Source organism: Oncorhynchus mykiss, chromosome 17 (genome assembly GCF_013265735.2).
Source record: "Oncorhynchus mykiss isolate Arlee chromosome 17, USDA_OmykA_1.1, whole genome shotgun sequence".
NCBI classification, from domain to species: Eukaryota; Metazoa; Chordata; class Actinopteri; order Salmoniformes; family Salmonidae; genus Oncorhynchus; species Oncorhynchus mykiss.
Genome location: NC_048581.1, coordinates 62,195,655 through 62,207,953, shown reverse-complemented (window position 1 = coordinate 62,207,953; position 12,299 = coordinate 62,195,655). Strand labels below are relative to the sequence as shown.

Below are 12,299 nucleotides of genomic sequence, written 5' to 3'. Positions count from 1 at the left end.
ATTGTTTCCCATGGTGTTATCATCTTTAACTAGTTTACTATTGTAGCCCGTGTGCCCATGAGCTCCCAAGTCTAGCTAGTGTTGTCGTTTGGTGTCCACGATAAGCTAACTGTTAGCTAGCTAGTTGGCTACTGCATGGCCAGTGTGAGCCAGCATGCTAGCTAGCTACATTTCAGTCGGTAGCTAATCTTCTAAATGCAGTGGTCACTGGATAAACTAGCTATGAGTTGAATATATTTGTCTAAAAACAAACTAGTAGCCAGTTATTGTTGCCCATGGTGGAATCACATCTGCAGCTGGCTCCTGAAGCCTATGATGTGTCCATGAGCGACGGTATGGTCTAAAAGGGATACAGCTTTTGTCAAAATTGACTTTTCGTAGCAGGTTTAGGAGAACTTACGTAGCAGGTTAGGATAATTAAGATAGTAGTATTATTAGTTTAGGAAAAAGGTTAAGGTTAGCAAATAAGCAACATTTTTTTACGGCAATTTGACAAAAGCTGCATCCCATCTAGACATGACCATGAGCTCCCAAGTCTAGACGCAATCTAGCTAAGGTTAGCTAGCCAGCGTCACTAGCTGAACTGTTTCATAAGAAAACGGCTGAGGTACCTCAAACCTTGTAGCTAGCTAGCAAGCCCTCCTTTGCGACAATGTTATTGGCATGCGGGAATATTAGATATGTATTTTAATTTTAAGATAACTGTCCTGAAAGTTGTTGGTTACTACTGGTTTTAGATTCGAGGCAAGATAAATTGTCTGCAATGTCTTTTGTGTTTTGGTAAGGGCTCGGAGTGATGTCACACACCCAAGAAGGCTCAGCCAATCACCTGGCAGATAATGACTTTGCCTCTGGCTATCCTACAAAAGTATATTTGCATCTGGGAAGCCAGTGTGGGGTGGTTAAGATTTTTGTTTTGTCGAACATGCTCTATTTTGGTAGTCTCTGGTACATTCTAATACTAGATTGTATTTTCAACTAGCAACTATCAGGAAATTCCACTGATCACATTTTTTCACACTTTTACAGTGTTAGTTTCATCAGCTGCTGTACAATTAAGCAATGAGGCCAGAGGTGTGGTATATGGCCAATATGCTATGGCTAAAGGCTGTTCTTATGCGCAACATGGAGTGCCTGGATATAGCCCTTAGCTGTGGTATAATGGCCATATACCACCAACCCCTGAGTTGCCTTATTGCTTTTATAAACAGTCCTGCAACAGTCTTCTCCTGGATATTCAGTGGTCGTCACCCTGGCTTGTCCTTTGTTGGTCATCTTGGTTTTTGGTTAAGAGAAAAAAAGTCCTTTAACCTCTACTCATTGCCCTCTACTGACCACCCCACCGCTCCCGCCATATGAAGGGGATGAACAAGGAGGCAATGAAAGACAACTATGTAGGGGTGAAAATATTAGGGGTTTTATTTTCCAAAACTTTAAGTTGTTTACAAAGTAAGAGAATTCAAAAACCATAGTGCATAAAAAGAGTACTTTAAGGTAAAATATAAACGTAAAACTGTATGATATCTGTGGATTAGAATGATAGCACGTACTAGAACAGTGCTTGAAAAATAAGTAATCTTAGCCTAAGTATTACGTCCTATACATCCTATTGAAAATGGTAGAATTCTATTGGAATGGTTTCATGTCCATTGTTAAATTTTCAACATTCTAAGTACATGGAATTAAGTAAGGTTTCTTGTCACATTGCTTGAAATTGACAAAATACAGAATGTCATATTGTTTATCATTGTAATCAGTAGACTTTAGGGAACCCCCATTTGAAGCCCCTCTGGAAACTTCTTTCTCAAGTTACGGATCCGGATTATGTTCTGCGCATATGTTATTTAATGCACAATACGTACAGTTTATCTTTATGGGGCATTGTGTGTATTGTGTGCTTTAAAGTCGGAAGTTTACATACACTTAGGTTGGAGTCATTAAAACTCATTTTTCAACCACACCACAAATTTCTTGTTAAGAAACTATAGTTTTGGCAAGTCGGTTGGGACATCTACTTTGTACATGACACAAGTCATTTTTCCAACAATTGTTTACAGACAGATTATTTCACTTATAATTCACTGTATTACAGATCCAGTGGGTCAGAAGTTTACATACACTAAGTCGACTGTGTCTTTAAACAGCTTGGAAAATTCCAGAAAATGATGTCATGGCTTTAGAAGCTTCTGATAGGCTAATTGACTTAATTTGAGTCAATTGGAGGTGTACCTGTGGATGTATTTCAAGGCCTACCTTCAAACATAGTGCCTCTTTGCTTGACATCATGGGAAAATCAAAAGAAATCAGCCAAAAAATTGTTGACCTTCACAAGTCTGGTTCATCCTTGGGAGAAATTTCCAAACGCCTGAAGGTACCATGTTCATCTGTACAAACAATAGTACACAAGTATAAACACCGTGGGAACACGCAGCCGTCATACCGCTCAGGAAGATGATGCATTCTGTCTCCTAGAGATGAACGTACTTTGGTGGAAAAGTACAAATCAATCCCAGAATAACAGCAAAGGACCTTGTGAAGATGCTGGAGGAAACAGGTACAAAAGTATCTACATCCACAGTAAAACGAGTCCTATATCGACAAAACCTGAAAGGCCGTTCAGCAAGGAAGAAGTCACTGCTCAAAAACCTCAATAAGAAGCCAGACTACGGAGACTACGTACTTTGGAGAAATGTTCTCTGGTCTGATGAAACAAAAATAGAACTGTTTGGCCATAATGACCATCGTTATGTTTGGAGGAACGTTATGTTTGGGGATGCTTGCAAGCCAAAGAACACCATCCCAACCGTGAATCAGGGGGGTGGCATAATCATGTTGTGGGGGTGCTTTGCTGCAGGAGGAACTGGTGCACTTCACAAAATAGATGGCGTCATGAGGAAGGGAAATTATGTGGATATGTTGAAGCAACATCTCAAGACATCAGTCAGGAAGATAAAGCTTGGTCGCAAATGGGTCTTCCAAATGGACAATGACCCCAAACATACTTCCAAAGTTGTGGCAAAATGGCTTAAGGACAACAAAGTCAAGGTATTGGAGTGGCCACCACAAAGCCCTGACATCAAACCTTCAGAAAATGTGTGGGCAGAACTGAAATAGCATGTTTGATTAAGGAGGCCTACAAACCTGACTCAGGTACACCAGCTCTGTCAGGAGGAATGGGCCAAAATTCACCCAACTTATTGTGGGAAGCTTGTGGAAGGCTACCTGAAACGTTTGACCCAAGTTAAACAATTAAAGGCAATGCTACCGAATGTGATGAAAGAAATAAAAGCTGCAATAAATCATTCTCTCTACTATTATTCTGACATTTCACATTCTTAAAATTAAGTGGTGATCCTAACTGACCTAAGACAGGGAATTATTACTAGGATTAAATGTCAGGAATTGTGAAAAACTGTAATTGTTGAGTCAAGGGTATTATTTTGTACCGGTTCAAAACCATGTGCCATGGAATTGGTACATCAAAAATATCCTATTTACCTTGCAACCTGTATGGCACAGCTGTCAACATTGTTGTCCTCAGATGAAACTGGTATATTTTTATATTTATGCCAGTTCCTTTCAGCCAATTTGTATGTGTAATATATGGCAGGCAGATAAGTTCCTTACCTTCTCCCTTATCCACTTGCCTCCTCCATTTTTTGTGGTAGTGCTGCAATCAATTGGTTGTAAGTTTAGATTGAGGAGATATTCCCATATATTTTCACTAACTGCATATGTGACGTAACTCCTCCGTTTAAATTCATAATATCATTAATACATATAATACCATTTAAAAAACAAAATCCATAAACAATGTTTTTTTTTAGGAATCAGTTTAATCAGAATTTGAGTTTAACGATAACATTTGTTTTTTGTGCAGACTGCTAACCTCACAATTTCCCCCCCCCCTGTAAATTTTGAATAATCCATTATCTTGTTTGGATATATCTAGTAGTAGCTCATGATGATGTCTTTTGTTTTGTTTTCAGATTTTAAGAAGCCTCCTCTTGCTCCTAAACCAAAACTTGTGAGTCACCTCACCTTCAAGCTTCCTTCCCCCCTCATGTCCCGGCCCTGTTCCTTAGCCAGGGGCCCCAAACCTCCCATCGCCCCCAAACCCACAGTACCACATGACCCTGAGGAGCGCGACTCCTCCCTACTCTACAACAACGCCCAGGAGGGTTGCACCAACGGGGACCTGCTGTCCTCAGACGAGGACCTGGACGAGGAGAACAAGCCAGAGGACTGTCTGAGTGGAGGGAAGGGGCTAGAGGAGGAGGAGCCAGTGGAACCTCAGTATGACTCATACTCTCTCAGTTCAGGGGTCAACGATCCTGAGAATGGTTATGAAGAGCAGATGGAACCGGAGAAGGAGGAGGAGATGATTCAGGAGAAAGAGGAGGACTGGAGGTTAACTGACAATGTTCAAGCAGAGGAGGTGGATTCTCTGGACACACTGGTGGTCAGTGATGCTGGATTCACAATTTATTCAGGGGACTCGGTGGAGATAATCGACACGGACATCACTGATGAGATTGACACAGAGGGCTGCTATGCTGGCGAGGCGCTGGCCGACACAGATGGCTTCTCTATCACCAGCATTGAGGAGGAGGAGGCAGCATGCTACTTCTGTGAAACTTGGCCTGGGAAAGAAAACAAGGAGAATGTGGAGGAAGAGCACCAAATAGAGGAAGAAGAAGCAGAAGAAGAAGCAGCTGAAACCACAGCAGATACAGAAACAGAATCTCTCTCTGAGGAACACATAGATCTCCTCGTCAAAGACAACGTAGAGGAGGACCTTGTTACCCAAGAGCCTTCATCCTTCAAGGAGGAGGATGAAGGGGAAGTAGAGGAATCCTCACCTTACCCTGGTAGTCCTACCAATGTCCTACAGGAGGACTTTGGATATGATGTCATTGGTCCCTCGGAGGAGAGAACACAAAGGTATCAACCATATTCCATAATTGATGAAGAGCCCATGACTGTTCAGTACAGTATGGAAGAGGGTGAGCGCCAACACAGCAAACATAAAGCAAAACAACTTTTCAACACAGAGGAGGAAGCAGTTGACCCTAGCCTGGAACCCTACTACATCTCAACTGAGGACATTGTGGATCCAGAGCAGAGCCCTGCAGAGGGCAAAGGTGACGGATCAGCAGAGAGTGAGAGCACACCGGAAGAATCTTCGCTGGTCACAACAGAGACCACGGAGCCCAGTGAGTACGCAGCCATAGGTGACGATGACTCCCTGTGTGAGGACATGGGTCATATTGAGTGTGTCTCTTCTGAGGACTACGTCGAGATAGGAGATGACGATGACGACGATGATGACGACAGGGAGAACATGACAGGTTCATGTCAGAGAAGGATGCCTGTAGTCCAGAGGGTGGAGGCTTTCTTGAACCAGAGTAACAACCAGCCCCGTTTCAGGCTGGTGTCCATCTCTGTGCCAGCGGACACAGACACCTCCCAGGCCTCATCTTTCTCTGACAGCCAGCTGCGCTCCCCAGATGACTCTGATGTGTTCAGGGATGAGGAGGACCTTGAGGGCCACATCATTCCCTACCTGGATGAGACAACTGACATAGAAGGTAACCTTAGTGATGAGCATGTCTACGAAGAGGCAGGCCTGGACTCAGAGGGGGAGAATTTCCTGCCTTTTGACAGAAAATCCATTGTGACCAGGTCCCGGTCGTTGTCAGGGAAAGTGCCTGGTTACGTGCCTGATACGGTTCCTGAGGAGGCGGGCTCCGAGTTCCACCTTCAGAACTACTGCGAGGTGGAATTGGACCGGAGCGGACCCGCGCTGAGCAGCAGTCCCATGTTAAACTCAACCTGGGCCAAGAGCTCATCCAAACAACATCGCTTTCTCCTGTACCCCCGCTCCTTCTCCATGGAGGGACGGGACCTGCCCCTGTGTGTGTACAGGGAGGGCCAGAGTTCCCCAGGGGAAAGGAGGGAGGACAGCCTCTCCCTGCCCTGTGTTATGGGCTCTTCTGGAAGCTTCACCCAGCAAAGTCCCCTGCCCTCCAGCGGCCTGTCCACCCCTACTTCAATGGTGGACATCCCTCCTCCCTTTGAGCTAGCATACATCACCAAGAAGCCCATCACCAAGAGCTCTCCATCCCTGTTCATCGAGGGGGACTCCCCAGACAGGCAGAAAAAGAAGAAGTCCTCCTTCAAGCGCTTCCTGATGCTGAAGTTCAGGAGGAAGACAGAGAGCAAGCTGCTGGTGGACGTCAATGTGTCCTCCTCCAGGTCCTCCCCTGAGTCCAGCCACCACGGCCCTGCCAGGGTCCTTGATTTAGAGAGGCGCAGCACAGGCAGCTCCCCGCAACTCAAGTCCCGGATGGTCAGTAAGCCCCAGCGCTCTCCGGACTCCCCCTCCACCTTTCTGTTCTATAAGGATGGGAAGAGAAAAGGGGGTTCCGTGGCCTTCCTCAACCGCAGTGTGGCACGGGTGGAGTCCTTTGAGGACCGCTCCCGCGCCCCCTACACCCCCCTCCCTCTGACCAAGCCCCGCTCCATCTCCTTTCCCAACACTGACATGTCAGACTACGAGAATATCCCTGCCCAGACCCTCAGCTCCGACTATGAGAACATCCAGATCCCTTCCCGGAGGCCTGTACGACCTGGGACCTTTGCAGAGTTCTTTGACCACACGAGTCGGGTGCTGTCCTCTGCCAATGACACTGATGGTTACGTGGATATGAGTAGCTTCCCTGGGTTTGAGAGAAAAGCTCAGTCGCCTGAGCAAGAGCCTGAAAGGTATGGGTAAATTTGAGTTAACTTTTACATCTGCCTTAGATCTCAAGGTGTATAGTTTGCACTGGTAACACACTTGTAATATTCATGTAACATACAACACACTTGTAACATTCATTTTTTTAATGTATGGTGGGTTATGTGTGTACTGTATGAGAGTGAACCACTGAAGTAGATAGATGCTCCCGGTTGTAATATTAGTGATCCCTGCCACCTCTTATACAGAGCACTAGTCTTTTTGATTACTGTGTCCCCGTTGTGTGTGTTATCCCTAGGGATAAGGGATTTAGAACTGTTCCTAAGGGAGGGTCCCTTGCTGCCTTGACCACACAGTGGTCAGTCACACACACACACACACACCACACACACACACACACACACACACACACACACACACACACACACACACACACACACACACACACACACACACACACACACACACACACACACAACCCTATCCCTATAATCTTCATTAAGCATTATAGTCATCATATTGCACATGACATAAAGGAGACCGTGGGGCCGCAGGACTGGTGGAGACTGCTTGGAAGTTGTGCTTACAGGTTCAGTCACATACAGTAGGAATTAGTTCATCATTGAGGAATGCATATATCAATTCATTTTGGCAGGTCATAGTTTGCTTTGGATGGCTACCTAAGGTATTATACAGACCTCCCCGGATGATTAATTTTCAGAACATTTTGGACTCATCACTCTTCCTTCCAGGCAGGTAATCAGAAAGAAGATTGGGAGATGCAATCTCAGTATTCTGTTAGCTCTATGATGTGTTGCCCTCAGCAATGCAGTATAGTAGCCATGTTTACTATTCTGGAGGTGTATGGGAGTTAAACACAAGGGTGTTTTGATACACAGGACTCTCAATCCTCTGAATTGGTGATGCTGTTGCATGTTGTTGCATCACAAGCATCCAAAAGATGTTCAGTTCACATTAACGCAGGGGTGTCAAACATGCGATCCGGTCCTCAAGGGGGTCCAATCCGGCCTGCAGGTGGTTTGAGTAAAAAAATCAATATACTTAAAAATGACTAAAACCAAATGGAAACTGTGTAGATATTATAATGGACCTATATTCATACAGTTTCTTGACAGTGTCCAGCTGTCATACAGTTTCTTGACAGTGTCCAAAAATCAGTGCAGCCCTCTGGACCTCGTTGAAGACCGGATGCAAAATTTGGTGCAAAATTTGTTTGACACCCCAGCATTAAGGTGACATATTGGTGCACTGCAAATGTTAATACCCACATTGTTCAATTGAACACTTTTTTAGTGTGTATAATATGACCCACCGAAATAGTGTTAAACTAACACTTTCAGTGTTGATAAACTAACACCCCAAGAGTGTTGAGTCCCTAACACCAAGGGTGTTGCAAATTCAGACTTAAATTAACACTTTCCTAGAGCTGATGCTGTTCATAGTGTTTTGGGGTGTCCTTTTGGCGGACCAAAATGCAGCGTGGTTAGTTTTGTGCATCTTTAATAAAGATGAAAGTACAACACTCTACAAAACAAGAAACGTGAAAAAACCAAAACAGTCCTATCTGGTGCCACAAACACAAAGACAGGAACAATCACCCACAAACACACAGTGAAACCCAGGCTACCTAAGTATGATTCTCAATCAGAGACAACTAATGACACCTGCCTCTGATTGAGAACCATACTAGGCCGAAACATAGAAATACCCAAATCATAGAAAAACAAACATAGACTGCCCACCCCAACTCACGCCCTGACCATACTAAATAATGACAAAACAAAGGAAATAAAGGTCAGAACGTGACAGTAGGACAGGGATCATCGACTAGATTCAGCCACAGGCCGATTTTTTCTTGAGTGGATGGTCGGGGGGCCGGACCATAATGACAAATAATTTGTAGACTGCAAATTGACCGCAAGAAGCCGAATATAATGTTTGACTAAAACATAATCATTTCAAACCTTGCTTACATTTGTATACGGTCACCTCTTGCCCCTTTATTATGCGTGGGAATACTTTGGAACAGATTTCTTATATTAAAATCACTTGGAGCTGATTTCCTGGTTTAAAAAAAAAGCTTTTTTATGTCCTTCAGAAAGTATTCAGGCCCCTTGACATTTCCACATTTTGTTACATTACAGCCTAATTCTAAAATGGATTAAGTTGTTTTTTTCCCTTCAGCAATCTACACACAATTCCCCATAATAACCAAGCGAAAACAGTAATTTTTTTATTTTAGCAAATGTTTTAAATATAAAAAACAAAAATACCTTATTTACATAAGTATTCAGACCCTTTCCTATGAGACTCAAAATTGAGCTCAGGTGCATCCTGTTTCCATTGATCATCATTGAGATGTTTCTACAACTTGATTGGAGTCCACCTGTGATAAATTCAATTGATTGGACAGGATTTGGAAAGGCACACACCTGTCTATATATATATAAGGTCCCACAGTTGACAGGTCATGTCAGAGCAAAAACAAAGCCATGAGGTCGAAGGAATTTTCCGTAGAACTCAGAGAGGATTGTGTCGAGGCACAGATCTGTGGAAGGGCACCAAAACATTTCTGCAGCATTGAAGGTCCCCAACAACACAGTGGCCTCCATCATTCTTAAATTGAAGAAGTTTGGAACCACCAAGACTCTTCCTACAGCTGGTCGTCCAGCCAAACTAAGCAATCGGGGGAGAAGGACCTTGGTCAGGGAGGTGACCAAGAACCCGATGGTCACTCTGACAGAGCTCCTTTGTGGAGATGGAAGAAACTTCCAGAAGGACAACCATCTCTGCAGCCCTCCACCAATCAGTTCTTTATGGTAGACTGGCAAAATAATGTTCTACACAGGTTTGAATAAAAAAAAAGCTATTTTTGCGGGACTATAAAAAAACGTGAAAGTACGTTGATAATCGGTTCCCATGCTTTAAAAAAAAAATCAAACAGAACATAATATTTACATTTTTGGTTTGGGTTCTGTTCCTCAAATAATTTGTTATTTTACAGTTTTCTGTTCTGTTCCCCGAGGACTTGACATGGACCAACAACACCACCACACTTGTCAAGAGGGTGCAACAGCATCTCTACTTCCTAAGGTGGCTGAATAATTCCTCTCCAAATACTACTGCTGCACCATTGAGAGCGTCCTCCTGACCAGTTGCATCACGGCCTAGTACAGGAATTGCTCCGTCCACGACAGCAAGGGCCTCTAGCGGTTGGTGAAGACTGCCCAGTACATGGACCGTGCTCCCACCCATCCAGGACATCTACTCCAAACGGTGCCCGAGGAAAGCCCGCAGCATCGTCAAGTACACCACACACCCCAGCCACGAGCTGTTCACTCCCTTACCATCGGGCTGATGATATCAGAGCATGAGGTCTGATACCAACAGGCTCAGAGAACGTTTATATCTACAAGCCATCAGACTGCTGAACACTTGAACTGGGCTGACCACACATGTACTCTCACTCACTCACTCACTCACTCACTCACTCACTCACTCACTCACTCACACACACACACACACACACACATTCATGCTACATACACATCACAACTGCTGCTACCAGAATATTATTATGATTGCTAAATACTGCACAATTGAAACACTTGCCCCCCTAATTTCTCCTTCCCCAAAACATGTGTAAATGTTCCTATATTGTACATATGCTAAAATGTTTATTATATTCTACTGAGCCGTTTACTGTATGTTCGTATTCTTATCTTTTATTATTTCTTATTGTTGTTGCATTTATCGAGAAGGAACCAGCAAGTAAGCATTTCTTTGGACGGTGTAAACCATGTGTATCCCGTACATACCACTAATAAAACTTGAATTTGAAACTTGAGGTTGGTCAACAGTGGTCAGGGGCTCTGCCTGTAGGTGTTGGCTAGAGGTTGGTCAGCAGTGGTCAGGAGCCCTGCCCATAGGCTAGGTGTTGGCTACAGGAAGGCCTGGGTGTGGGGCCTGTGAGGTCATTGTCAGGTCATCCCTGGGGAGGAAGTGTCCTGCCTTTGAGCGTCCATTTCTCTGTTTACGGGAAATGCCGGAGAAGGGGTGGAGGACTTTAAAGGGCTTTACAGTACATACAGGTCTTGACTTGTTTGTGGTGTTGAACGCAGAAACAGTCAAGCGCCGGGTACACCTCTTGTGATAGCATTGAGTAGGTGTGATGGTTTCTAAACCCCCCTGCTACTGTGATTTTCAATGTGAAATAATCTACGGTGGATCTCACTTAACATACTGAGGCACAATTATTTGTTACTCCAGCCTTCTTTACAGGTATCTTTACTAATTTCGCCACTAGAATAATTACTATCCGAGAAACCAAGTCCTTCAGTATATTTGAGGTCACTGACCAGTGGATACTCACCCTTCCACTATCAGCAGGTCAAACAAATAAGCTCACAAAGAGCCTGGGGAAGCGGGGAAGTATAATTTGTTATCCCCTTTTGTAATTCGCCACTGTAGATTTGTTCTTTGCCTGTAATAAAACATTATAGCACAGAGGCTGCAGAGACCGGATGCTATTTCCATGGTTAAGGGACAAAGTTGTAACATGCAGAGATTAAGATGTGTTTTTGGTTGGAAATGATTTGGAAGCTGAAAACTGGGAACTGATTCAATCGGTACCTTTGTTCCGATTTAGTCGAGGACACCACTATTAACTGCATCCCATCCCATTGATGCTGGTCCATGGCCTGGGTATGGCTGTGCCGCTGGAGGCACTCTAGGTTTATTGGTGGTCTTTCCCCACACTAAAAAGACCTCTCATCTCTTCTCATAATATCACGTTGTCGCTCTCCATATGTCTGATGTTCCTCCATATAACCTGCTATTATTACAACAGTCTTGCCCATTCACCCTCTGAATGGCACATATACACAATCCGTGTCTCAATTGTCTCAAGGCTTCAAAATCTTTCTTTAGCCTGTCTCCTCCCCTTCATCTACACTGATTGAAGTGGATTTAACAAGTGACATCAATAAGGGATCATAGCTTTCACCTGGATTCACCTGGTCAGTCTATGTAATGGAAATAGCAGGGAGTCCTTATGTTTTGTACACTCAGTGTAAATGTACTGTCAATGCTGTATAAAGATAATACTTCATGTTGTGGTCTGTAGATAAAGACATTCCTGATGGAAATGCCATACTGTACATTGGAATGGGCAGATAGAATCTTGAAAAATGTCTCTAACAATGTCATTGTTCTCTTCCTGAATGGTTTTTAATTTGTTTCCCTGAGAAACGTTGAGTTGTATTAGCCATTCATCATGGCAGAAGGCCTGACACCGTGACCTATGAGAGATCACTCTGGGGTTGATTAATCCTCCTTTCCATTGATCAGACATGTTCCTCTTCATTTCCTATAAAAAAGCGTTACCAGCCCTCTCTGTGTTGGTTTGAAAATGGCAGAAGGCCTGACACCGTGACCTATGAGAGATCACTCTGGGGTTGATTAATCCTCCTTTCCATTCATCAGGCATGTTCCTCTTCATTTCCTATAAAAAAGCGTTTCCAGCCCTCTCTGTGTT

The 12,299-nt window shown here is 43.9% G+C and overlaps 1 protein-coding gene across 2 annotated transcripts in view; it reads left to right on the top strand.

The window, feature by feature from the left end:
- Positions 1 to 12,299, top strand: part of LOC110494304 (FYVE, RhoGEF and PH domain-containing protein 5) — a 55,839-nt gene that overhangs the window by 2,299 nt on the left and 41,241 nt on the right. For both annotated transcript variants that reach the window (XM_036950384.1, XM_021569253.2), the window contains exon 2: positions 3,990 to 6,768. In XM_036950384.1, the coding sequence (XP_036806279.1) occupies positions 3,990 to 6,768 (2,779 nt within the window). The remainder of the gene's footprint in view (positions 1 to 3,989; positions 6,769 to 12,299) is intronic.